This window comes from Etheostoma cragini, chromosome 18 (genome assembly GCF_013103735.1).
Source record: "Etheostoma cragini isolate CJK2018 chromosome 18, CSU_Ecrag_1.0, whole genome shotgun sequence".
Classification (NCBI taxonomy): Eukaryota; Metazoa; Chordata; class Actinopteri; order Perciformes; family Percidae; genus Etheostoma; species Etheostoma cragini.
In genome coordinates, this window is record NC_048424.1 from 5,187,385 (window position 1) to 5,214,313 (window position 26,929).

The following is a 26,929-nucleotide window of genomic DNA, read 5'->3' on the forward strand; positions in this document are numbered from 1 at the left end:
AGTACAAAAAAAAAGTCATACAAATGAGAAACCGATCCTAGTAGGTCATAAAACGTCATGGCATATAGTATGATAAAAGAGAAAATGTCAGTGTCGTATCTCATAAAAATGAGGAAATAAAAATTATAGTATGTTATAAAAAATTTAATGAATCATAGTATAGTATTACATTAAAAAAGGTTTGTTAAAAGTCATTGTATAGTTTGTCAAAAAAAGCTTTATATCATTTGTCATAAATGTCACCTCAACTTAACATATACTGCGTTAACTAGTGAATTTCCAGGTGCGGGTGGGTTGCCTTTGGGCAGAACCAGGCTAGCCGGTTCCCCTTGTGTCCAGGCTTTATGCTAAGCTAAGTGGCTGTTAGCTGTAGCTTCATATTTTCTGCACAGACATGAGTGGTATCAATCCTCTCTTCTCACACTCGCACTAAAAACATACACATTTCCCAAAATGTCAAACTTGAATATATATTTGAGTTTTGCTGATTAGACTCACCGTTCTCTGGAACTGCCCTCTGCTCGGCCGCGACACTGACCAACTGGTTTCCTGAAACACCCGAGACTGGTTTCTGTAAACCGAGCAGCTGGTCCAGCTCTTCATCGCCATCGTCATCCAACGCCGGCTCTGCAGCGCTGGAGGAAACCTGCGAGTCGGAGCCCGACGCTGGGTTAGAAGGCACGGCGACTTTCTGGTTGGTGCTGGGGATTATAAAAGGTGCAGACAGAGGAGTGAAGGGGGCCGGTTTGGGGACCTCCGGTTTGGGGACCTCCGGTTTGGGGACCTCCTGTTTAGGTGCGATGGTCATAGTGGGCAGCTCCACTGGAGTAGAGACCTGAAACAGGATTAGTGTAAACATAAATGAAACACAGAGCCTGTAGTGAGTTTATCAACAAAAGGGCTGGACGATACGGAGAAAATCAGATATCTCACTGTTCTTGACCAAATGCATCGATATCGATATTGCAACAATATTGAAGGTTACAAATTTGTGTTTTCACAAACTATTTATCTACAATGATGTCGTAGATAAATAATCATCAATAACGTGGTAAACAGTTTCAAGAGAAATTACAGAGACATCCCCCCCCCAGCTATATACTGCCTATGTTTACATGCATGCACAAAAATAGTGTGATGTTAAAAGAAATCTGCCATTCTCCAAATGATATTCTGTGAAAATATTTCATAACAGATTTTTGGAAAAAAAACTGAGATAGTGTGTGCTTGTTATTATCAATTTAGACAACGAAATTGTATATCTCGATATGTGATTTCATAACAATATGATTCCAAGGAAAGACGAAAAATTATATTGAATTATTGCTCAGCACAAAAAAAACTAAAAAACATTTAAAACCTGCAACCAAATTCCAAAATTGGTTAGACCAGTTTTTATGGTAGTTCTTCCAGTAAAGACGCAGACAGACGGCCTACCTGATGCAGCTCGGCCTCCAGGTCGAGTCTCTGATGGAGGGGCACCCGCTGAAGGATCTGAGCGAGGGCCGGGAGGTCCACGAACACGGACGACATCTACAGAGCAGCCACGAAAACAAAGCAATGTGTCTCAAACTAACAAACAAAACAAATCCACAAAGTTTAGAGACAACTGACTGAGAATATCAAACCTACAGCCACATTTTAAGCCCACAGGATCTTCATCAGGCTATAAATTCAAAAGTCCAACTATAATTTCAGTATTGGGAGATCTATTCTTCTTACAGGGTTTTACTTGTTTTTTCTTAAACCAGATGTTATGCAAACGTTCAACTTAATATTCACATTCAATTAGCTAATTGCATTCTTTCATATCTAGATTTGGATTTGAAAATGATGAATCCTTCAGCCAATAGTCAGTAGGATTCATCCTCTGGGAGACATGGTTTCAGACTTGGTGCCAGTCTGATAGTTGTTGAGATATTTCAGTGTGGCCTAACGTCGACCCAACGACAAACAGACTTGTCGCTAGCGAGCTAACAATGCTACATTAGCTCTTTCTGCTTTTTTAACTGCTGTGCATTTTGACGTAATGCCTGTTTGAGGGATTCATACTTACAAAGTGGGTTAAATCCATCCAAGACAAAGAAAAGATGCAGAATGCTGCAGATTAGGTAGAAGATATAGATTTATCTGACTGGGTGCAGGTGAGTCTCGTAACTACAAGGGCACCGAGGCTGTATTATTATTATTATTATTATTATTATTATTATTATTATTAATAAGGCCAAACAGCAGCAGCAGCACACGTTGGGGCAGAGACGTCGGTTTTCAGAGCGGTTAGACGCAGATGATCCAACGAGAACACGTTCCCGAGGAGACCGGTGTTTGGTACAGAGGGAAACCATGGACAACGAGTGCTGAGTCAAACACAACACCTCCAGTACAAACTGCTCGACATAAAACCCCTCGTGTTGTGGATGGGGCTTAATCTGTACAAAAACAGTAAAACAGTTGAAATTAAGGGAAAAGCTACTGCTAGCTAACAGCTCAACAAGGTTTGAGCCAATCTATGGAGGTGTCATGCATCTAACAAAAAAAGAGAGAGACAAAGGCCTGAGCTCCAACAATGAATTTTATGAATTGAAGCCATAAAGTAAATTTGAGCAATCTGAGCAACGCTGTAGTGGATTGGGGCAAAATAGCCTTGAAAACGTTAAATGAGGATAAAAAAAAAGAAAGGACACGGAATCAAATGCACCCAAGAGACTGTTTAAATGATGTTTTAACTGTTTGAGGGATTCATACTTGAAAAGTGGGTTAAATCCATGAAAGACAAAGAAAAGCTGCAGAATGCTGCAGAGTGGGCAGAGGATGTAGATTTACCTGACTGGCTGCAGACGAGTCCATCTCCCAGTGCTTTTCTTCTGAAAACCGGAATTGAGTGAAGGAATCCCCTGGGAAAGACACACAGGGACAGGGCTTGACATAAGACCACTGCAGTCAACGTCCTGCAGGACTGCTGTCTGTATTAATTCAAATCAAAACCACACGTATCTCCCTTAGTTCGTTCATTTCTCTTCATTACAAGGACGACTCCAGGCTCGTGTGATCCGAGTGGCCTTCACACCTAATCTTGAAATGTCTGAAATGCCAAAGCAATGTTTCTCTGTAAAGAAATCCATAGCTGTGTGTAAACAGCTGATCAGCGGGAGAGTGAAAGCAGGGTGAACATGTGGCTTTGTTTTTCTAAATATCAACTGGCTAAGGCAGGGCTTAAATTGGAAAACAGTCCTGAGCCTGGAAGTTTTTTTAGGGTGGGGGGGGGGGTCCACAGTGTAATGTGTTAATATGCAAACATTAAAGTTAATTTGACCAGCAAAACAGTTAGTCATTTTTAAGAAGTAAAAATTTGTGGATACATTTTAACATCTTCCAACCATATATTAAATTAAGAGTCAAAGTAGATTTTCATATTGTATTAATATGATAATCCTACAAGCGTTAATTAGAGCTGCGTTCCTCTCATATTATTGGTAGGTGAAATCATTTGACTTGAAAGTATTAAACTGCATGCAAGTTCCCAAATTTATTTATTTTTTCCTCACGGCCGCACGCCGGAGATCCGGCACGGTGCTGGAACACTTTAAGCCCTGCTGAGGGCTCTCGTAACTACAAGGGTACCGAGGCTGTATTATTTTTATTATTATTATTAATAAGGCCAAACAGCAGCAGCAGCACACGTTGGGGCAGAGACGTTGGTTTTCAGAGCGGTTAGACGCAGATGATCCAACGAGAACACGTTCCCGAGGAGACCGGTGTTTGGTACAGAGGGAAACCATGGACAACGAGTGCTGAGTCAAACACAACACCTCCAGTACAAACTGCTCGACATAAAACCCCTCGTGTTGTGGATGGGGCTTCCACCACAACCAATCAATCAGTAGGGCTGTAATTCTGGGTGCAATAACAGGGTGAATGTGAATCATTTAGAGGAAGAAGAGAAAGCTTTTTGTGTGTTCAAACACAGAAGGAAGAAATACTTGAACGCTACATGACGTTAGACATCGGGATGAGCTTAGTTTAGCACAAAGACTGGAAGCAGGTGGAAACTGCTAGCCTGGCTCTGTGCAAGGTAAAAAAAAAAAAAAAAAAAAAAAAAAAGACTACCAGCACCTCTGATGCTCACTTTTTAATCTTTACAAAAACAGTAGAAACTACAAGTTGTGGTGCCGTGGCTTTCCTATTATTTATATGTATATATTTTGCGATGGAAACAAAACCGAAACATGCTGGTCAACATCTATGTCCTGGCTAACAACTAAAAAGCTACATTGCTACTACTAGCTAACAACTCAACAAGGTTTCAAGCCAATCCATGGAGGTGTTTCTAAAAAAAGACACACTAAGGTCTGAGCTCCAAACACTGACTGAATTGAAGTCATAAAGGAAACTTGAGCAATCTGAGCAACGCTGTAGTGGATTGGGGCAAAATAGCCTTGAAAACGTTAAATGGGGATTTAAAAAAAATCAGCATTGTCAACAATGTACATACAGTATGGATGAGTCTCCTGCAGGATTCATTCTAGTGCCAAAGTCTGCAATTTTCACAGCCACGAAAATACTGTTAAAAGAAAATGTATTTAATAACCAGCAACATGCATAATTTAAGGACAGGGATGAGGACGTGCTTGCTTAAATCAAAGCATGCTGATGCTGAACAACGTGCAGGTCTGGCAGCTCTGTTCCAAGCACAGCAGAGTGCTCGGTCTGTCGCACACAGATGGACGGCCAGCGGGAGACCGGGCGGAGTGGCTGCAGTCGGGCACAGCCTCTCGGTTTGTTACATTAGAAAGACACTCGGGCCTTTCAGGTGGGGACGCTGAGCACCATCTGCGGCTGTCCTTGATTGGCTGGCTCTACGGAAAGTAAAAGGGGTCAAGACGAAGAGGCTGCAGCATGGCAGAATCCCTGCTGTCAAACAGCCAGAGAAAAGATCATTTATGAATAGAAGCATTGTCGAGGCATCAATGACTGCGAGGCAGGCGGATAAGGGAAGGGAACGGAAATGTCAGCTTTATGTGACGGCTAAGGCGTTGGGCGACTTTATGTTGGGGCACACTAGTGTCTGTTATCGGGAAGATTGACTTAATTTTTCATCCTCATAGGGAAGGATTTGAGCATATAAAACCGGGATTTGGTAGACGTGAAATCGAAATCTTAAACCTAATTCACCAGACTGGTGACATTGTTTGCTTACAATGTCAAGGGCCCCTCTCCTTCAAATCAGGAACCAGAGAACCATTAACTTGGTGACAAAGTCAACAAAGATCCAACAGGATTAGGTCTGGTGAAGGAAAATGAAACTCAAATGTCACAATGGCTTCATAAACACTAGCACTGACCTGTTTGATGGCATGTTACCAAAGAAATATTGTTCAATAAATGGAAGGGTGCTCCGATCACTGATTGCTGGAAGCAGTATCAGAATCAGAATCAGCTTTATTCGCCAGGTATGAGGACACATACGAGGAATTTTTCTTTGGAGCATCGTTGCTCACACTGTGCTAACACACAAAAAACAACCCCCCAAAAAAAAAAAACACACAAAACAACCCAAAAAAAAATATACACACTAATATATACCTACAATATATAAATACCCTAAACAGAAAAATGTAGAGGCATGAGTGAACAAGGAGTTCAATAAAAATTATTTAAATATGGAGCATATTATTGTTTTTTACCGATCACCAGGTCTATTTGAAGCCTTCTATTTATCATGTCATATATTTATCATATAGTCAGTCAATTTATATGTATTCAAATTAACAGAAGATAATGTATTGTGAATTGTTTTTATTGACAGGAAACATTCAACTTCCTCTACACCTTAAACAGCTAAGAGCTTAACAAATAAGCCTCATTCCAAAATACATGACAAAAAAAAAACTGTCTTAATGTAACTGTTGTTATTTTCCACAAACTTAAAGTGTACCTGAACTCTAACGAGTAGTGCGCCATCTGATTGGCCTTTATGGAGACCACCATTCAAACGGTTTAAAGCCTTTATCGGCCGATAACGGTCAGTGACTGATCAATCGGAGCACTCTTAAATAAATGCTTTAATTAGCTTGATGAAGATTCCGTCTTCACGTAGACTTCTGAGGCATGAATATATTTATTTGATTAAAGCAGTGGTTTCCAATCTTGGCTTGTCTGGTGATCTTTTAACACAATGCAAAACATCTACACAGGTTGCATGTGTCTATGAATTGTTTAACCAAGGATAAAGTTCCCTTTTCAGATTGGTTTATTTTTATCATTTTTGAACTCATGAAGAGGTAAAAATATCCAATATTCCACTTTTTTTAAAGCATAGATTAGAGAAAAAAAAAAAGGAAAGTAATCAAGAAATAATTATCACCTCTATCTGGTTATCCATGGCAACCCTGCGCTGCCCATCTCTACACGCAAGCCCTGTCTCCCCAGTAGTAACTGCATTCTGAACCTGTAATGAGCACATTCAGCTAATAAATTACCTGAGTCTGACATATATCCATTTTCCATGTGTTTCAGATTTCGTCATCCCCAAATTGCTAAAATACATTAAACAACAGACAGCCTCTATCACCCCCGACGGCTGCAGCATAACCCAAGCAATAAGCTTAGGCTGGTTAGCACTTTGGCTCCCGTCTACCTCCGCTTTAAAAAAGACAGTCTCCGTGCTTCAGTACCAAAAAAATGCGGCCAACTATATTACTATAGAAGTAATTGAAGGCTTTGGTGCTTTCATAAATCTCCTCACGATCTACACCCTCCGAAAAGATCAAATAATTAATGATGTCAATATGGCTAACTCCTGGCCACAGCTGTATGTCCTCCACCCAACCTGTTCATTTTGAGGGATGTGGCACTCTGACACGGTCGCCTTCACGATCTTTTGCAAAGTGTGTAGCCACCAACTGCTCCTTATCTTGACCGAACAATAATCAACTACTTTAATACGTTTAAGAACTATTACCGTAGCTCTTTACGCTAATGGTAGCATGCTATGTAAACAAACACTTCAACTGGAGGTAGAAAACCGTTTAGTCAGTTGAACCTGCTATGAATCATGGGAAATAGAACGGGCAAACATAAGGGGACATACATTCAGGGGGGCAAGTCGCGTGCATCACCTGTTTCACGCAACGTTATTCTAAGGCACCGTCTATGTGCTGGATTTTTCCTTAGGTTAGCCAGCAAATAAGCCCACTGATGGCGACATTGTTGTTCATATTTTGGCACAATGTTTACTTATAACAGTAGTAGTGGTCATAGTGAGGAAAAATGTGATGTGAGATGCACATTGTGTTATGTATCCGGAATTGTTCATTAGTTGTGTAATGTTACGTGTGATATCTGTAAAGCTGAACCAAATCACAGTAGTAAAACAGTTTTTATTCTGATCCAAAGACACTAACATTTTACATGGAACACTATCCATTATATCCAAAGGTTAATGAGTAATCGTGTTAAATAATCGTGATTTCAATCATGAACAAAATCTTCATGATTGTTATTTTTTCCATAGTCGAGCAGCCCAATGTTTGAGGTGATTTAGAAACGGCGTCACTATGACAGAGTTTGTCTAAACGTACTGTACATGTAAATACACATACATGTATACATAACATCCATTTTAAAGGTGTTCTTAACATTTGTTATTACTTCCTTTTCATCAAGATATACTGTATTATTGAGACATTTTACAGTGATAATATACAGTATATATACAGTATACACACACACACACACACACACACACACACACACAAAGTATATCAGATTTTCTTTAAAAATCTATATATCTATACAGACCTTAAAAGCTGCACCATAAATCAATATAGAAAGCTACATACAGATGTGAACAGGCAGAGCAAAGTAAACGACTAAAAATAGAGAGAAAAATCGATAAATGAAACTCTAGTATCTTATTTAGTGCCTTCCATTCGATGAGATATTGTGATATAAAGATTATGTCTATTATTTACAAAGACAAATGTCATCAAGTACAACAGTTTCATAAATATAATCGCTCCAAATGCAAACTAGGACCTGACATTATTGCCATATCACAAACATATTGGTATCGGCATGAAATGTACTTTATGTTGCCAGGTAACAAATTACAGAAATAAATTATTTGTAGGCTTCATCTTTATGAACAAATGTTGTTTGTATTGTTATTATTATGATACTTAGATTTCTAAGGAGATATATTGTTGTCCGATTCACACTGTTCTCAAATATCAGTGTCAAAAAATCCAGGTCTTCTATTTCCTCTCATGGAAACAGAATGATGCATTAAAGAGTCACTTTAACATTTAGGCAATAGTTTGCAATTCATCATGAAGTGCAGGAAAACCTGTATAATCATGTCTTTCAAATGGTATGTCCACTCCGGTGTTAATGGAACAACTCCAGGATTCAGTGCGAGACTTCCCCTGGGGGTTCATCCCTCTTGTTTTGTTGTTCACAGACCCGACTTGAACAACTCTGTGCTAAAAGGGTACATCGAGTAGAAATTACCCTTCAACCGTGGCCTCTCACTCTCATGTTCTCACTCTTTTTTTCCTATTCCTGCTCCTCTCTGGTTAATATCTTCCCAGACCCTAATCCTCCTCTTCCTCCTCTGTCTCCTTCAGTCTGTCTCCAACACACAGAACCGCTGACAACGTAAACTGCCTCCCTCCTACACCTCACAGCCCAGTGCCAACCTGATCGGTGTCCATGGAAATACCATCCCAGGTAGTTCAGAGAGGGATGACACAACCATGGCAACAGCTGGCGGTGAGGATGAGAGAGACTTCTGTCCAAGCTTCAGAAGACAGAAAGACAAAGAAAAGGAGGGAGTGTGTGAAAAAGAGGGGAGTGAAGAAAAATGAAAGAGAGAGTGACGCCAACTCTTCATTCTTGCTCGTCTAAACAGATGTGAGAGACTTAAATCCCCTCTCTGCTCTGGGCTGACACTGTTTAAAGTGCATAGTTGCACCTGAAGCCACACGTGTCAACAAGATGAGTGAAAAACAGTCCGTCCTCCTCTATGACTGGTCTTTATGTCAGCTAGAGCTGCGATTTATACGTATTCTTTATCGATTAATCTGCCAAAGAGCACACGGGATGAGACCAAAACTTTGGATTTATGACTTGTTTTCCAAGAAATTGTTAATTTCTTACACCGAACACAAACTTTTATTATTGGATTTTATACCTGTCTTTAAGTTCACCTGGAAACGTTTGGCTGCAGGAACCATTACCAAAAGCCCAACATTATTTGAATAGTAAAAAAAAATCAATACTAATAATTGAAATGCTGAAACTACCATTCAAATATAACTTTTTTTTTTAAATAAAATGCTGGCTAACCTTAGCTATCCTCCCTCTTCTCCCCTTGGTCTACCCGCATGTGTCCCTCATGTCACGTCTTTTGAACATTAAGTTAGCGGGAGTGAGCAACACATGGCATTGTGAGGTCACAGAGCTAACGTTAATACAGGGGGGGGTGACAGGCTGTGACTGGAAATTGGAAGGACGGGAAATAGTTTTACCATGAGCAAGAGTGCTTATGTTCACATTAGTTAGCTCATTCTTGATTCCCAACTGCGTTGCGAGTTATAATAACGTTAGCTTAGCTGGGAGATTCATGGAGAAATCTAAAGTTTATTTCCGCAGCCCTACAGCTGTCAAGAGTTTGCTTCAACAACATATTACCTTGAAATTGCTGTATTTTCAGTAACGTGACAATATGCAACAAACAGGTGGCTTATAAATCATTAAAATAGTAGTGACAGCACCGTTGGCTTAGTTATTAATTATGTTAGCATTGTAGCTACCACTATTGTTACTTAGTTTATGACAAATCATTTCGGTTGTGCTTTCTAACATGATTCACTGTGCTATCTGAGCACGGTTAGCATTTCACAACATTCACTATATTGTTAGATAATGTTTCATTACAGAGTTCTCTGTTAATTTATGTTTGTCGCAGAGTGCTCCAGGTGGAAAATGAGTGTAAACAAAGTTGGTTGCAATTCGCCATGACGCAGGTCCACTTCAAGGCCAGGCTAATGTTAGAAGTCCCTCTAGTGGACAGAACGTGCAACAACCACATGCTTTAGTGGCATTGGTAAGGCATAAGCCTGAGTAGTGTAGTACATATTAATAATATGCTGCATTTGAGAATTAAATACTCAAATATTTAAAACAATAAATGAAATTTCAATGGTATCATATACAAAGACTGACAGCTCTGGTACGAATTAGGCTAAATATTACTCTCATTACTAAATATGCCAGTAAAGCTCCCGCATAAACGTACACAACTGATTAAAGACCAATTCATAGCTCAAATGGTTGTCTAAGTGCGTCAGTTGGGCCGGTGAACTTCAGAGTTATTTCACAGTGAATAAACACTGGATTACTCATGCTGTGTGCTAAGTGGCTTGGCTGGCATTGTGTAACTTCTGAATAATGTGGTATCCTGTCTCTTGACATCTTGCTGGCTGAACCCCACATTAACAAATGCAGCTTTTTGCTCGCAACCCCAGCTTCGCTGAGCTATCTATGGCTCGTCCCGCTCTCATCTTTTATATTTGGGATGTGTCGTGGCCCTGCTACTGCCTTTCTGTTCCGCTCTGGTCTTTTCCTGCTACACTCAACTCCACTCTGCTCTCACCCCGCCGCTGTTCATCTTCACCCCCCTCTCGCCTCGTTATGCACTGTTAGACAGTCAAGCGCTGGCACCGATTCAGAACGAAGATAAGACGTGCTGGATCTGGATGGCTTTGCTATGGACAACTTTTATTACTTGTCTTTTTTTCATAGTAACAGGCACCTAACAGGAACAATAATGCCACCAACATTTATACTGTTAAGTCTTCTTTTATCCACGATAAGAGTCCCGTTAAAGATTCTTTAAAGTCAGTTTTAAACTGAATATGTTTAGAGCCTTAATTAGCAAAGAAGTGTGAGAGCTGTAGGACAACTTACATGTGGACGGTGCTAATCAACATGGGGCTGAAACAATACATGTAATTTTTTGACACTGAAACATGTTTTTCCCTAATCACGTCCAGCCGCAGCCTGGACATGATAGGCCTTTTTTCTTAGAGCAGTGACTCGTTGGACTGAAACAGGTGGGACATGTAAGGAGCAACAGTACCGCTGCTCATTCTCTACTAACACCTGCAGTAAAATGTTGACATTTTACGTGACTGGAAGAGTAATACACACATTCCCCGCTCCCCCTTTCCTTCTCCATTTAGCAGTAAAGTTATGGCGTCCGATCATTCAACAATTACTTCTCTGTTAAACTGTCTGTCTTGGCTGATCTTCACTTGATAAGAAGCTGGAGAAAGGCTGCTTATAAAAACTGATCAAGTGTTATTACTATTGTGACAAATCCCATCTGATAGACACTGAGAGAGGGGACTGGATGGAAAATGTTAGAAAAAGTTGGAGGGAAAGATAAAAGAGGAAAATACTAAAGGACATGGAAGGAATGAAGCAAGAAAAAAATGTTACAAAGACTTGCAGAAAACTTGTTGTTGTGATCTATGGAGCTGATCCTCTTTCTAAAAATTACAGTACCTCCAGCGTGCTCCCTGTCACGCCTTTTTAACCAAACCAATTAGCTTAACACGGCACAGCACTGAAACCCACTATGCGTTGATAAAACACTGTCTGCGCTAATAGCAATTAAAATTCAAAACAAACCAGGCAAAACAAAGAGGGCTGAAGCCATTTACTCTGAACATTTAATGGTGATTGCGTGAGGCTGTGTTTATTGCAAAGTCGTATCAGAAGAGCTCCAATCTACTCAAGGCCTCGCTCTCATTAGACGTGAGTTTTATGGCCGTGCAGCTTGTTTAGAAGTAAGAGGCTGCAGCTCAGGCTCTACCTACCTGGGATCTAATCAATCATATTGAAACAGGTGATATGGCCATTCATTTATAACTTTGCTGGATGTTATTAGGCAACAACCCTAGTTGTTTTTCATATATTTTACATCTACTGCTGAGATCAAAAAGTGTCAAAAAGAAATATGTGGGGTGCATAGTTATCCTGCTAGTGGAGCATACACAGTACTTTGATCTATGTCAGTGTAATAGCCACTTCAAAACATTCAAAATATGATATATTGAAGCTGCAAGCAGCGTTGCTCCTCTGCGCACGACGGGGTTCGTGGTGGGGGCCATACCTTTCAACCGTGCATTAGCGCAAGAATCTACAAATTGTCACCAATGAAAAGGGAACTCCCTGCTGAGCTCAATGATACCTCACACAAGACTTAGGCATACAGTTCGTGAGCTGTGAAAGGGGGCGTGGCAAAAGCATAGGGGTCAAAAAAGGGTTTATCTCGTGATAAACGTAATACAACTGTTTTCTGCCGCATGGAATCGTTTTGTCATGGATTACATGCCACTTTGCAACAGAGACCTTATTGACATTGATTGATTTCAATATTGATCGATCCAACGCCAAAGATTCTTTTGTACCTTAAAATAATGTTTCCAAAATTGTTTCAGTGATTAACTCGTTTGTATGAGACAAAAAAATAATGTTAACAGTAATGGACAATTCTGCTTCCAACCTGTAGGTGGACTGAAGAGGAAAAGTGCTCTAGTGTCTACTATAAAAGTTGGTTGACAAGTAGCTAATGCTAAGTCTATAATGTTAGCTAATTCTTGGTAGGCAACATCAGATTATGACATTGTTCAACACACTCAGTTATTTTTAGTATGATTGTTTTGACCATGATTAACAACTCTGGGCTAACCCACAAATTCAACCCTCCCCCGCCCCCCTCGCTTTTAGCCGCTTTTACAGTAAGCTACATTTATCTGACAAAAGGGGGATGAGGAACCAAAAGGACTGATTCTAATAGTAGTTTAAAGATGTGGTAGCATTGGATCTGGACGGGAAGAATAACTCTGGGAGTTGGAAGGGGTGTGTCGTGATTCTGCCTTCTTACTCCGTGACACAGATTCGTGGACCTGAGTGTCGCAATTTCAGTTTCATATCGCATGTCATTACAGCCCTAGAGAACAATGTGATTTTGTTCTCACAAGCAAAGCATTACCAGAGTTCTTCTTTCTTTACAAAAAGGCCTCAAAAAGCCACAGGAATATAAGAACTATTCACCCACAGGCAGAAAAATAAAGCCAAACTTGTGGAAACCTTAAATAAGCACTAAACTACCAGAATGCATGAAGGATTCAATCCTTTGAAGAGCGGATGAAATGTGACAAACACCGCAACACTAAAATCCAAACAAGATTTCCAGAGCAGCCACCAGGTTTGATCTATTTGCTCCAGAAATCCAGAGTTCCTCTGTTCTTGTAGTAAATTCATCAGGAGACACTCATAACTGACTGAGTTATGGCGCTGCAGTCTCAAAAGACACAAAACACACTTGTACTCTGTAAAGACACACTTAAAAGACATATAAAGCTGGTATGACCATTCATTGTACTTGTGGCTACAAGACAATGTGGTAGAGTTCCCTTCAGCAGCAAGGCTTCTTTGTAGTGAATAAACAAAATACTGTGTCCAAGCCCGCAGTCTTTTGTATAACAATTTCCCAGAACTCATAGTGACGTCTTGAAACTGCTGCATTAGTCTCAACAACAGTCCAAAACCTGAAGAGGGCTAAAGATATTCAATTATTCAAAACAGAGAAAATATTTTTTTCTGCTCAAACCTTAATAAATGACTCAAAACAAAGGCTGAAACTCATGCAGTTGAATGAGACCCTTCTGTTAAACATGAAGTGCGTGACAAAGAAGAAGGCTGAGGCAAAAGACGGTTGAAACTGGCTTGACTTTTGCAGGATCAAAATACATCATTTTCCACCCAGGTGCTGCGTTGGCCAATCAAATACGTGCAAAAATGACTAGGCAGGCATCTAACAAGCCTTCAAAGACATGGTTCTAATGGTCCAAATGCACTTGCTGGATAGCATTTCATTGTGTCACAGGTACCTAAAGCTACACCAACTGTCAAAATAAAACCCCTCAAATAACACATGGAGAGATGCTGCATCGTGGAAATCAACTAGTTAAGTCAATAGGTCCACATGGAGGTGCAGAGAGACAAAGCCTTTCATTATCCAGAAACAGAGACGCATGTGCTGCACTTGTTTGATATTGGCATAGCTCAACTGCCTAACAGATGCCATTGACATGGTGGTACATGCAGACACTGGGCAGCCATAAAAGGGTCAACATGTCTGGGCCAACAAATAAAGGGCCAAGTCTGTTATTCTTAGAATTTATATTCTCCATGACTTCTTTGCTCATATTTTTTCTTTGAATTGTAGGATGGCCATTTTGTATATGCAGGTATGGAAGTAACAAATTGCATTTCCTCTTGTCTTCTTTACCTACTTGGACTTTTTGGAGATAAAAAGCAAAAACTGTAATTTTACGTTTTCTTAAGAAGATTTCAAGCAAATGTATTGTACTTTGCTGCATTTCCAGTGGCATCTGTTACATAAAAAGTCAAAAGAAAGAAAAGTCTGAGTTTCGACCTCGTTTCTGGTTAATTCTAATAGGGCTACACTAAGGAAAGCGGTTGTATATTTTAAATAGTCAGTTGTGTGCACGTGCTGCAAAGTGCTGCCTGTAGAAATGGAATTGAATGTTAGTTTGGACAACAGGGCTTGGTGACTTGATCTTGTTCCACTAGTGTGTATGTTGACATTTAGCACAATTTCTTTTGTAGCCTTAAGGTGTTCTTTAATTTAACAGGAGTATCAAATATCATCATTTACTGTATACCATAGCACTGATACACCCTTTAAACATTATTACATTTTGATTGACCCAGGTTACCCTTTCTTACCCTTTCCTTCCCTGGGTAAATGAAAAACTAGAGAAAGAAAACCAATAGGAGATTAATAAATGTCAATGGCTACCACTTTCTATTAGAGGACCTTATTCCTCAAGACTGTCTCGCAGAGATGCTGTGAGGCACAAATATCTCTCAGTAAACTCTGCTTGTTTTTCAGTTAGAGCTTTTAATGAAGCTCGTTTATCTTGGTTCCCCCAATTGCAGACTGAGGCCACATTCAGATTTGAAGGCAGGCTCTTACGGACTTTGGAGAAACAAGTAACTTAAGTAATGGGGCCATTTTAAGAAGGCCTCATTGCAGAAGCCAATTAGTCTATTAATTGCCCATGATCCCTTGTTATTTACATTTGAGGGAATATTACTTCAGTGTACTAAAGTAGTCATAAGTTATTCAAATGCTACCTGAAGCAAGGGTCATCCTGGTTTGCTTATGACAGCAACGCCTGTTTGCAGAATTTGGCACACACCGTTTGGTGCTTGTTAAATAAAGACTGTTTGACTGATGACAAATGTTTGGTTGGTCAGAGCTAATGAGCAGCCTGAGTTGACATGAAATGCAAAAATTTTCAGGCAGGACGAGGATGCATCAGGTGGAAAGCTTTGTGTGCCATTATCATCAGCACCTCTATTGTTATTTACCACAAGAAAAGCAACACAGTGTGGGAGGTGTGAAGCATGCAAACCAATTATCTTTAATTGAGGCAGAGAATCACACCATTAAATAACTAATTTGGTTTTACTTTCTAAACCGCAGTCTTTTTAAATAATTGGCTCAGCTTTTGAAATTTGAAAAAGGTCTTTTGACAACGCAGCTCTGACAAAATGATATATCTGCGGACAAATATCAGTAGTGATCTTCAATATAATATTTTGACAGCTTTAGAGGCTGTGCCCAGATAAGAGTACCCTAGAGTTCACCTATACATTTGGATAATGGGTTTAAGGGCAACTTTCCACCCGTTTTTCCAGTTCTCGTCACCGACAGTTTGCAATTTCCCCTTCCGGGATGAATAAAGTATATATTTTTATTATCATCATTATAAGTTCCACAACCAGGTAAAAGCCCCATTGCCTCTGCTCAATCTGATGTTAAACAAATGATTAATGCCTTCTTTCCAGCTCTATATAATAAGCTTTCCTTTTGTTTGTCTCAAACCTAAAATAGCATATATATAAAAATGTGTATATTAAAGGTGCGCTAAACTTCACCTAAGTCACAACAATAGAAAAACAGTCTGCTGAAAATAATACTACACAAACATTAGATGTTGCCATGGTTTAATTGAACATAACATGTAAAAATTCACAGTGCAGGGAGGAAAAAGCATGTGAACCTCTAGCCTAATGACCTCTCCAAGAGCTAATTGGAGCCAGGAGTGAGCCAATCTTGACTCCAATCAGTGTGATGATATTGGATGTGTTGCTGACACCTGTCCTGCCTTTTAGAAACACACACTTCTTTTGGGTTTACTGGTTTCAAGAAGCACTGTTTAATGTGAACCATGCCTCGCAGAAAAGAGCTCTCAGAAGACCTACGATCAAGAATTGTTGACTTGCATGAAGCTGGAAAGGGTTACAAAAGTATCTCCAAAAGCCTCGATGTTCACGTGTCCACGGTAAGACAGACTGTCTACAGATGGAGAAAGTTTAGCACTGTTACTACTCTCCCCAGGGGTGGTCGTCCTGTAAAAATGACTGCAAGGGCACAGCGCAGAATGCTTCATGAGGTAGAGAAGAATCCTAGATTGTCAGATAAAGAACTACAGAAATCTCTGGCACATGCTAACAGTTTTGTTGACACATCTACAATAAGGAACATTAAACAACAATGGAGTACATGGGAGGACACCACGGAGGAAGCCATTGCTGTCCAAAAAAAATGTTACAGCATGTTTGAAGTTTGCAAAAGATCACCTGGATGGTCCACAGCACTACTGGCAAAATATGTTGTGGGCAGATGAAATTAAAATTGAGGTGTTTGGGAAGAACACGCATCACTATGTGTGGAGAAAAAAAAAGGCACAGAACACAAACATCAAAACCTCATCGCCACTGTAAAACCTGGCAGAGGGAGCGTCATGGTTTGGGGCTGCTTTGCCGCCTCAGGGCCTGGACAGATTAATGTCATTGATGGGAAAATGAATTCCAGAGTTTATCAAAACATTTTGCAGGAAAACGTACGACCATCTGACCGCCAACTGAAGCTCTGCAGAGGATGGGTGATGCAACAGGACAATGACTTGAAGCATACAAGTATTTGAACAAAAAATGGCTGCAACAGCACAGAATACGCCTTCTGGAGTGGCCCAGTCAGAGTCCTGACCTCAACCCGATTGAAATGCTGTGGCATGACCTTAAGAGAGTGATTCACACCAGACATCCCAAGAATATTGCTACACTGAAACAGTTTTGTGAAGAGGAGTGGTCCAAAATTACTCCAGATCGTCAGAGGTCTGATCTGCAACTACAGGAAACGTTTGGCTAAGGTTGCGGCCAAAGGAGGTTCAACCAGTTATTAAGTCCGAAGGTTCACATTCTTTTTCCTCCCTGCCCTGTGAATGTTTACGTGTTATGTTCAATTAAACCATGGCAACATCTCATGTTTGTGTAGTATTATTTTCAGTAGACTGTGTTTTTCTATTGTTGTGATTTAAATGAAGTTCAGAGCACATTTTATGACCAATTCATGCAAAACCCCACGTAATCCCAAAGGGTTCACATGCTTTTTCTTGCAAGTGTGTGTGTGTGTGTGTGTGTGTGTGTGTGTGTGTGTGTGTGTACTAGACAGCACAAAAATATCTAAATCTTCAGCGTATCGAGCTGAATCTCAACCACTGCTGGTTCTTTAGCTTTGAGGTCTTCTTCAGAAAAGGCCATGCAAAAGAACAAAAACCTTTATTTCTCCAACTATGTCTTACTTCATTCAAAAACTTCTTTTCACTTGCCAAATAAATTCAGTTTTGAAGTCTTTGGTATTCATGCTACGTCATTAAACGCGGCTCATAAGTGCTGGTGTCACAGGGGTCAGCTGTGTGGGTGGTGGCCTGTGATGTTCCAGATCTACGGAAATCCAGTAATCACCTTGTCTGTTTGCTTCATTACATGAACTCCCTGAGCGATACATTTATGACATGCCTCATATCCCTTGTATTGCATTTTCCTGATAATCAATAGCTAGCCTGTGGCTTAATGGTCCACAGGAACATGCATGATTCACATTAAAGCAAATGTACAGCACCTGGTCTCCTCAACCTGTTTGAACACAGAGTGGGGATTAGACAGCTGTGGTCCTTCCAGGACAGTCGGGCAAGATGTAATTTTTTATTTTTATTTAAAAGGAGCCAGAAAATGGGTGTCTCTTCAATAAATCCTTCTGAAGGCCAATAGGCAAGAAGACAATGAACAACGGTCAACAACCCCCCGCCCCAAATTATAATAATGGCATTATAGGGTGACAATTTTCATAACTAATACTTTGTTACACAGTGCACAAAAATGTGATCATTTAGAGAGTGGAAACCAAGTTCTATGATCCAGAGTTCTATTTTTACTGCAGCAGCAGATTAAAATATTATTACTTTATTTTTATTTTTTTTGTGTCCGCCATGTTATTTAATTTAACTAGTATCATTAAACCCAACCCGGCACATTTGTTTTGATTGCTCCATCCTGGTTGATAATGTTAATAAAATGGGTTTATAATCCAAGCCAATGCATTGCAAATAACACATTTCACACCCGCCTTGAATTTTTTAATGCAAAATTAAAACCACTGCCCAGTGGCATCAGTTACCTGGACAAATTTTCTGGATTGTGCAGTGGCCAATTAAAATGTTAAATGCAGGCTTCTGCGTATGTTCCTGCAACAACTCGGCCATCTTTTGCTCCGAACCTCAAGCCACAGAAAATGTATGGCTATCGGTTTTATTTTCAAAGATATCATTTCAACGCCCTCTATTTGGTAGATATAGCTGCTGACAACAGTGTAGAAAGATAATGAAGACTCAAATTCATGTGACACCTTAGCAAACTGGGGTCTAGACAATTTTCAGACTTAAATGGTTCAAAAAATGGTCCAAACATTGCTGAGAACACCTTGTTGTTGTGAGGTCCATAAATAACTCAATCTTACTAAAAATGTCATCCAATAACATCATATTCCCCTGTATGAGGCTTCATGTCAGTGTGGTGTTGGGTGCTGATGGCTTGTTCCACAACACGTGACGATAGGCTAGTCTCATTGTGTCAACAGCAGTCACCAAGCTGTTCTCCACTCTGCTGCTTACTGAGATGAAAAGCTGCTCATCAATCCAGCAACAAGTAGGACACAGATACGAGGCTGAAAAGTGATCTTAAGGAAATCACCGAACACAACATGTTGAGAGTTTCCTGGGGACGTTATAGAGCTAATATCCTCGACTAGCCTTCTTGTCTTTTCCATGTTTCTCCTCATCCAGGCTCTAGGGAGAGATTCTGCTTCCCAAAAATATGTATAGTATTTTTGTATGTAATTAATCAAAAAGTGACTTGATCAAACATCATATCTCTATTTAACCCACCTAATTTCAGTTAAAGCATAATCAGCCTTAAAAGAAAATCCCTTATCGGCGGGGGTATACTACAGATAACATCTCTTCATCCCACTAAATTTACCTTTCAACCACTAAGAAAATGTTCTCAATTCAGCGCAGCTACTTATGAAAAAAACCCATATTTGTTTTCACCCTCTATTTGTGTATCTACACCAAGAAGCTTATCTGAACAAGGAAGGTCATACCAGCAGAAAAGGAAAGCGCACACACTGAAAAGCACCTCACACTGACGCCAACACAGGCAGTTGAGATTACTTAGCAAACTGAAAACAGTCTAAAAACTCTGCCAATCACCACGGACTGCTTCCACGGTCACTCACTCTACTTATAAAGAGGGCCGCACTTTGGAGATCCCCATCAACGGGGACAGCAGTTGTGTGAATGCATTTGCCCTCTGATGAAGACATGCAAACGCAAACAGTCGGCCCTTTCTGAACCGCTGCAGACACTCACATCGTCTCCTCCTCCGGCTCCTCCCCTCCTCCGCTTCATCCACCTCTCCCCTCTTCCTCCCTTTCCTTCGCCCTCTTACATGTTGCTCAGTGCTTGGAACCAGGATGACGCTTCTGGACATGTGGGAATTTCTCCTAATAGTGGCTCACGGTTGAATCTACGTGTTGGTGAGGACTTTAGAGCAGCGTGCATCTGAGCAACTTTATCAGACATGGCAAGCAGAAGACAAAAAGTAATTCAAGCTGTGTGGCCTTGAGGATTGAAGTTTGAAGAAGTTTTTCTCTGCTTACCTTGACAGTGGAGTTGCTGGAATTTTGCAGAATGAGGTAGAAACTGTGGCTTTCATCAATTAACCAAAAGATTTAAAAAAATTAGGAGATTATTATAATGAGAATTATGAGATATCCACTTGATTATCACTGTTGAGGACCAGGAGCCGTTTCCAGTAACTCACCCTTCTGTGAAAAAGGTCTGAAAAGCGCCAACGAGGCACCGAAGCTGTGCTGTCACATGGACATTGACGCTAAACAGCTGTTAGATTTACCTTCTTGTCTCAGAAAGAAGCCGGACCGATCAGGAGCTATACAGCACTACACACGACAATGCTGAAAAACTTGTTTGCATCAAAGCACCTCGTACTTAGCAACTGGTGAGGATGAGAGACTGTGTGATGACCCACCTGTATTTGACAAGTGTGTTTTTCACCTCGTTGGAGAGAGGAGCACAGAGGGAAAAAAGTCAACGAGAGGAAACAGGGGAGGGGAAGAGCGAGCCAGCGAGGGAAGGTGTGAAGCCAACACTGTGAAACAAAAAGCTAGAGAAGACGAACAGAGCGGAGAAAGACATAGAGAGAAGATAAGAACTCTGCCGGGCTGAAAAAGGAGTAAAAGCACAACCAGCATATCAAAGACCTGGCAGAATGCCAATTTAATGCTGGAGGTGAGTATATATTCTGTTTGATGTTTCTATTATGGCAGGAAATTAACAGCACACAGGAGCAGCTGTCAACTTACTGTTTAGTCGTATCATATTATAAATTCTAACGTTGTACAATACTCATTACAGAATAGAAAATGTAGCCTGAGTTACTACATTAGTGAATCATGGAACAAGTGCTGGGGTCCATCAGTTGTCACCACTGCTTTTATAGTTCAGACTCGCAGCTCGCAGCATTTTGACACCCATACATGTTCATAAACATGAATATGAAATATACTTCAATACGTTTGGGTATGGGTATGTAGACGTCTTCTTTGTTTATTTTTTTACTCGTGGAAGGTACGAGGAGAAAGAGGATTTGATTTAAGGTATCATAAAAAACATGTGATGAAAAGTCCCATTACCTGCATTGCACTTGTAGTTATTCCTGCAGGTATTTAAACACTACACGCTTTTTTTAAACAAGTTTTAAAACAGAACTAGAGCTGAAACAAGCCATTAGTTGATCGCCAGCAAATTAATATCCTACTATTTCAATAATTCATTTTTTAAGTAATTCTTTAAAAAGTAATGCCAAAAAGCCCTAATCCTAGCTTGTCAAATTTTATGATTTGCTGATTTACTGCAAGTGACGATTGTTTTCATTAATTCATTTGCTGATTATTTCATGGGATCCATTGCTTATCACTATTGTGGATGGTGGTGATGTCATGAAACTGTAATGTGATTCATTTTGTTAACACAAATTTATTATTTTACTGAAATGTTATACCACTAAAAACAGCCAATTCTCACATTTGAGAAGCTGGAACCCTTGAAGAAAATGTTTGGTATCTTGGAATTACAAAATTACTTAAATGATAATCAAATAGTTGCCGATTAACTTTCTATTGATTTAATTGTTGCAGCTCCAAAGTAAAGTGGCCAAAACAAGCAATTTGACATTGTCTTCAGCTCTGGGAGACTATGGGGCTCATCTTTTGACTATTTGCTGTAAAAACACAAACCAAAAATGTATTTTTAATTCAGAAAGTAAATGTAAGAAGAATCAATATGGAAAATGGAAAAAATCACTTTTAGGTAATGTACTAATTTTATACCCTATCTTATGATTGTATATAGGGCTGGGCTGCGTTGCAGCAACATTTACATCATTCGGACGACAAGTTTTATTGAATTACCACAAAACGTCATATTGTAATATACATCATTATTTAGACATGAAATGAACCTATGTCAGGATAGAAGATATCCAAATTGTAATTAAAATATGTTGGTCAGTCAAAAGAAGCAACTCTACCTACAGCTCTGGGGAACTTGTTATTATTATACTTTTTAATTTTACAATTTCCTGTCATTATTTGGGGCAATTCTTTAAGATGTTAATTTGCCCAAAAACTGATAATGAAAATGGTTGCAGCCCTGAAACGAGCCCTCATAAGTGACTCTAGGGTTTTTAAGGATGAAAGTGGGTAGACTGTTCTGTGGGATGATCTCAGTGGAGTGTCTATGATCCACCTGCTGCTTCATTTGGCCTCACACCGTCCTCTACTGGCTTCATCCTAATCAGCAATTGCGGGGAAACAAACAAGCTGTAATGCTTTGTTTCCTATTTTTGCCAAGCAGACTGTACATAGACAGCCTCATTCCTCTGCTTTTGACGCCAGTCTCCTCCAGTCTCAAAGGCTGATCAAGTATCCATAACGTCACCGGAACATATAAATTAATGTTATGATTGGGACTATTCATCTTGGTTAGGAATACGTCCTTGTGTTCGTCAATCTAGTTAGCTGAATCACTGAAGCTCTAATGTGATTTTCTTTTTGTCTCATTATGATTGAGCCTTGATAGGTGCCCATTAGCGGCTTTTGTAAACTACGGCTGCGGGGGAGGAGGATTGATCCTTGTGTTAATGTGTACAGATAGATGACCGTGTTTGGATGTAAATAACTGCCCAGCAAATCCCCCCAGTCTTACAGACACATGGACACACACAGAACAAGGCAATCGCACCATGTGTGCATAGCAACAGCACAATCAACCCACAACAATGCAAGAACTGAGACAAGACCTGGCAAAATGAAATCAACCTGGGGATGTACAACAGTCTACAGCCAGTAACTCTGGAATAATAACGTGATGTGTTTTAATTCACTCAATACATCCGCCTTTCACCAAAATGTATTTCTGATAAAAACAATCCGACACAAAAGCAGCTACTAAAAGCTATTATGAATTTCAAAAGCGCCAAGGTTTCATCCTTGTAAAGCAACCTCAGTCTGGAAGTCATGAAATGGGTCTACTGCATCCTCATACTGTGAATCTCAATGTAGTAATAGAAGGTGCAATCAGACTCAATCAAAACACATGAATGCTAAAAGCCCTTGGAATGTTTGGAAAAACAGTGGGGCTGTAATAGCCATCCACCGGGCCACAACACAACAGACAACATGAATTTCAATTCAAATCAAACGTGTGTTTGCATGACACCCGGTAAGACCCCATTTTCACAGATCACACTGAGTACAGTTGAGCTTTCAATAGAGTAGAAAGTCAGCCAATGTATGTACTGATGGCTTCATTATATATTTTAATTAGATTGTCAAGGGCAAAAAGGTAGAAGTCTATATAGACCTTGTGTTTGATTTTGTTTCGCTTTGTGCATTCATCATTAGCGTATGAATTCATTACTACCTGAAGTAATCAAATAAAAACTTGACAATCTCTGTGAGATTACTGCAGCAGCAAATGCATTTGGCTACATAAAGGAAAAAGTCAAATGGAAAAATAAGCAAGCTGAGGTTACATAAACGGAGATTATATAAACAGCAGTGACAGGCTCTGCACCAGATCATCTTAGGTAGAAAGTAAGAATGTAAGGAGTGGGATGTATGGACTTCAGCAATATCAGATCTTTAACTGACAAAAGAAGCAATACTACAGTGTAGAAATTGTCTGTTAAAGTACAACATAAGTCATCCATTCAAAGTATTATCATCAGAATATACTTCAAGTACCAAAAGTAAAACATACTCATCATGCAACATACTAGGATTATGATTATTGATGCGTGAGTGTGTCCGTCACGATAATGCTGCAGCTGGTAAAGGTGATGGTGATTTTAATCATTTAATATACTGCTGTTTTTTTTTTTCACCAGGGAATCACTGAATTCTTATCATGATCTATAATGATACATCGGAATGTTGTACGTTGATTATACTTTGTTTATTAATTACTAATCAACAGCGGCAGATGTGCCAGGGCAAAAAAAAAGTTATGTTACGTGAAAAGAAAATACACCAAAACAAAATGAACACACACTTGCTGAGGCTTGACGTCAATGATTAGACATTGATCAAAAGATTTGCCGTTATAACTATTAAATCTTGAACATGTCACATTTACCTACATTTCCCAATTTAGGATTATTATTGTTTGAAATGCTGAAAAAAATCTCATTTCAACTTTTATTATAAAGCTGTTCTGGGGCTCTCAATTGTTTCTGATATAAAACTTAAAAATCGATCCTGCCTAGCATCACAATACATTCTGTGGCAACACAGTATTGATACACAGACGGCATGGGGAATTTTTTAATTAGATAAACTGCACATTAGAATTTTTTTTAACTTTTTGGTACTAGAAAAATAAAATAAATTCGTTTTTAGTCAAAACTGAAGTGAACTGAATGTTGAAAAAGTTGAAAAAAAAAGATAATAAATTGCAACATATCACAGAAAATGGCAATTTGTTTAAAATAAAAAGCGTTATAATATTATATCGTGGTGCCTCTGGTGATTCCCACCCCTACCTAAAAAATTTCCAAATCCAGTATTTGGCAAGAATGCTGTGACCAGCAGTTTTTTGCCACTGAAAGGCTCAGATTATCATTTTAAGTGTCTAAAATTATGGAAAGGATCCTTACAGAGATAAACCTTTTAAAAAGGAGTAAAATCCTCTTCGTTTCAACCGGAAAGGCTCAGATATTGGGATCGGTAAACCCACCAGACTCCATTTCAATACTTTTAGCATGTATATACAGTATGCTACAATAATAATTATGTTACTCTTTGAAATAAAGGTCGACCTCCTTAGAAATCCTTTCCATAATGTTGTGAGACACTCAATATTAATTGGAGCCTGCCAGTGGACGGTAATTGAAGGAGTGCAACTGCCCAACAGATTACATTGGAGCTTGTTTTGCTGACAGCAGACTGCCGCCATCTCGCTTAATACTGGACCAGTGTCAAAGAGAGTTGTTCCCATCAGTCACTTAGACACAAAAAATAGGGTCCAGGTAGAAAAACAACAATGTTTCCCTATTCCTGCCATTTACACAACTGAGAAGCTGGAACAAAGTTTGGCTTGAAAGATTTGTAAAACAGTATTGGTGCAGATTCATTTTCTGTCAATCAGTTAATACACCAACTGTTTCGGCTCTAAAAAATATTCCTTCAAAAATTACATGGTCTTCCTTTAACAAAACTTGCTTTCTGCCCCGAAATGTCAGGTAGTACAAAACAATCTCCACCCACGCAGAAGTATATTTAAAAACAGTTTTGTTTCAGGTTGTTTATATGTGCTCAGCTCTGACAACAGTGGACTGCAACATTATCATTCTCTTTGAGTCTTCATCAGTGGCTTCTTATGGCAGGCACCATCCCTGTATTAAGATTATGGCAACCTGCTAATTGCATTTCTTTGATGCTAAAATGTTGCAACATCTCACACACATCTAACGCCTCCAACAGACTGTGGATAAAGCACTTCTCTCGACCTCTCTGCTCTGCAATTCTGAATCTCATAAGATACATTACAAAGGTTGAGGAGCACTGTTAAAAGCCAATTCTATCCTAAAATACATAACTTCTGCACATTCTTGCCAACCAGAATTCTTAACACTTCAACACCTTGGATACAATAAGTGACAGAGAAATAAGTTCCACAATAAGAAGAAATCTTATTAATGGGAGGTGTCTGTGGCGGATTCCTGATTTCACGGCTACCTTAATTGGCCAGAAAAACGACTCTTGAAAGCATCAACTCCCACGTACAATTAAGTATCCTCTAGAGAGCGGCAGCCTCTTGCTGTACGGCATGACTAATCTAACAATGTGGGCAAAACACAGAGACGAGAGAATCGAGTCAAACAACTCACAGGAGCACCTTTGGCCTTAACGCTACAAGGGAAGGGGAGAGAGACACGCCGATGCAACGAACTCTCCAATGGCGTGAGAAAAAAAACAATTATTCTGTAAAAACAGTAAGCTGCTTAAACACTCATCCTGTGTTAAAAATGGCATCATAACTTACTGCACGTCATGCACAAATGATAAAGAGGCAACTTCTAGATAGATAGATAGATAGATAGATAGATATTTATAGTGTTCCTCACAGAATTGTTTTATATTTCTATTACTCCAAGAATCTGAATCTACACTTGCATTAATTGTTTGGGGTCAGGCTGTTAAAAGCTCCATTGTGTTGACCAAATAGTCGCTAAATGTGGCTGTCTGGTGTAGCACACAGTGGGCTGTTGGAGCTTTTTAACACTGAGATGTGGAGAGCTGTGAATATCAACCAAAACATTAAAGATGTGGCATTAAAGGTAAAACAAAGTGCTGAAAAATGCTAAAATGCTCCAAAGATATGATTATTAGCAAACTATTTTAAAATGACACACGTCAGTCGACTTATCGCAGCTTCAAACATTATGAAACCGGCTTTTAAAACGTACCATAAATGGATAGTACATTTTTCTCTAAAAATAAATTGGGCAAGAAAGAAAAATCTCATTTAGATGCTTTCGAGTTCATTTACATGCCATCATGCCAAGTGACTGGTGGAAGATGTTTGTTAATTAACACAAGGTCAATAAATGGTGTAACCCTAATTTGAATAATCCCATCTTGATACCCAAATCACATCCTGTTGATTTATAAAATTCAAATCAAACAACGGGTAGGGGGGTGAGTGAAGGAGTTTAAGTACCTTGGGGTCTTGTTCGCGAGTGAGGGGACAATGGAGCCTGAGGTTGGTCGGAGAATCGGAGCAGCTGGTGCGGTATTACATTCTGTTTATCGCACCGTTGTGACGAAAAGGGAGCT

General features: G+C 39.6%; 1 protein-coding gene across 2 annotated transcripts in view; it reads right to left on the reverse strand.

Moving 5' to 3' along the window:
* Positions 1 to 26,929, reverse strand: part of aven (apoptosis, caspase activation inhibitor) — a 33,552-nt gene that overhangs the window by 2,935 nt on the left and 3,688 nt on the right. Inside the window, exons 3-6 of one of the 2 annotated variants that reach the window (XM_034901069.1) lie at positions 2,824 to 2,894; positions 1,438 to 1,533; positions 785 to 835; positions 499 to 754 (exon numbers count right to left, since the gene is read on the reverse strand). In XM_034901069.1, coding sequence (XP_034756960.1) covers positions 499 to 754; positions 785 to 835; positions 1,438 to 1,533; positions 2,824 to 2,894 — 474 coding nt within the window. Of the gene's footprint in view, positions 1 to 498; positions 836 to 1,437; positions 1,534 to 2,823; positions 2,895 to 26,929 lie in introns of both variants that reach the window. The other variant, XM_034901068.1, reaches the window with a different exon arrangement.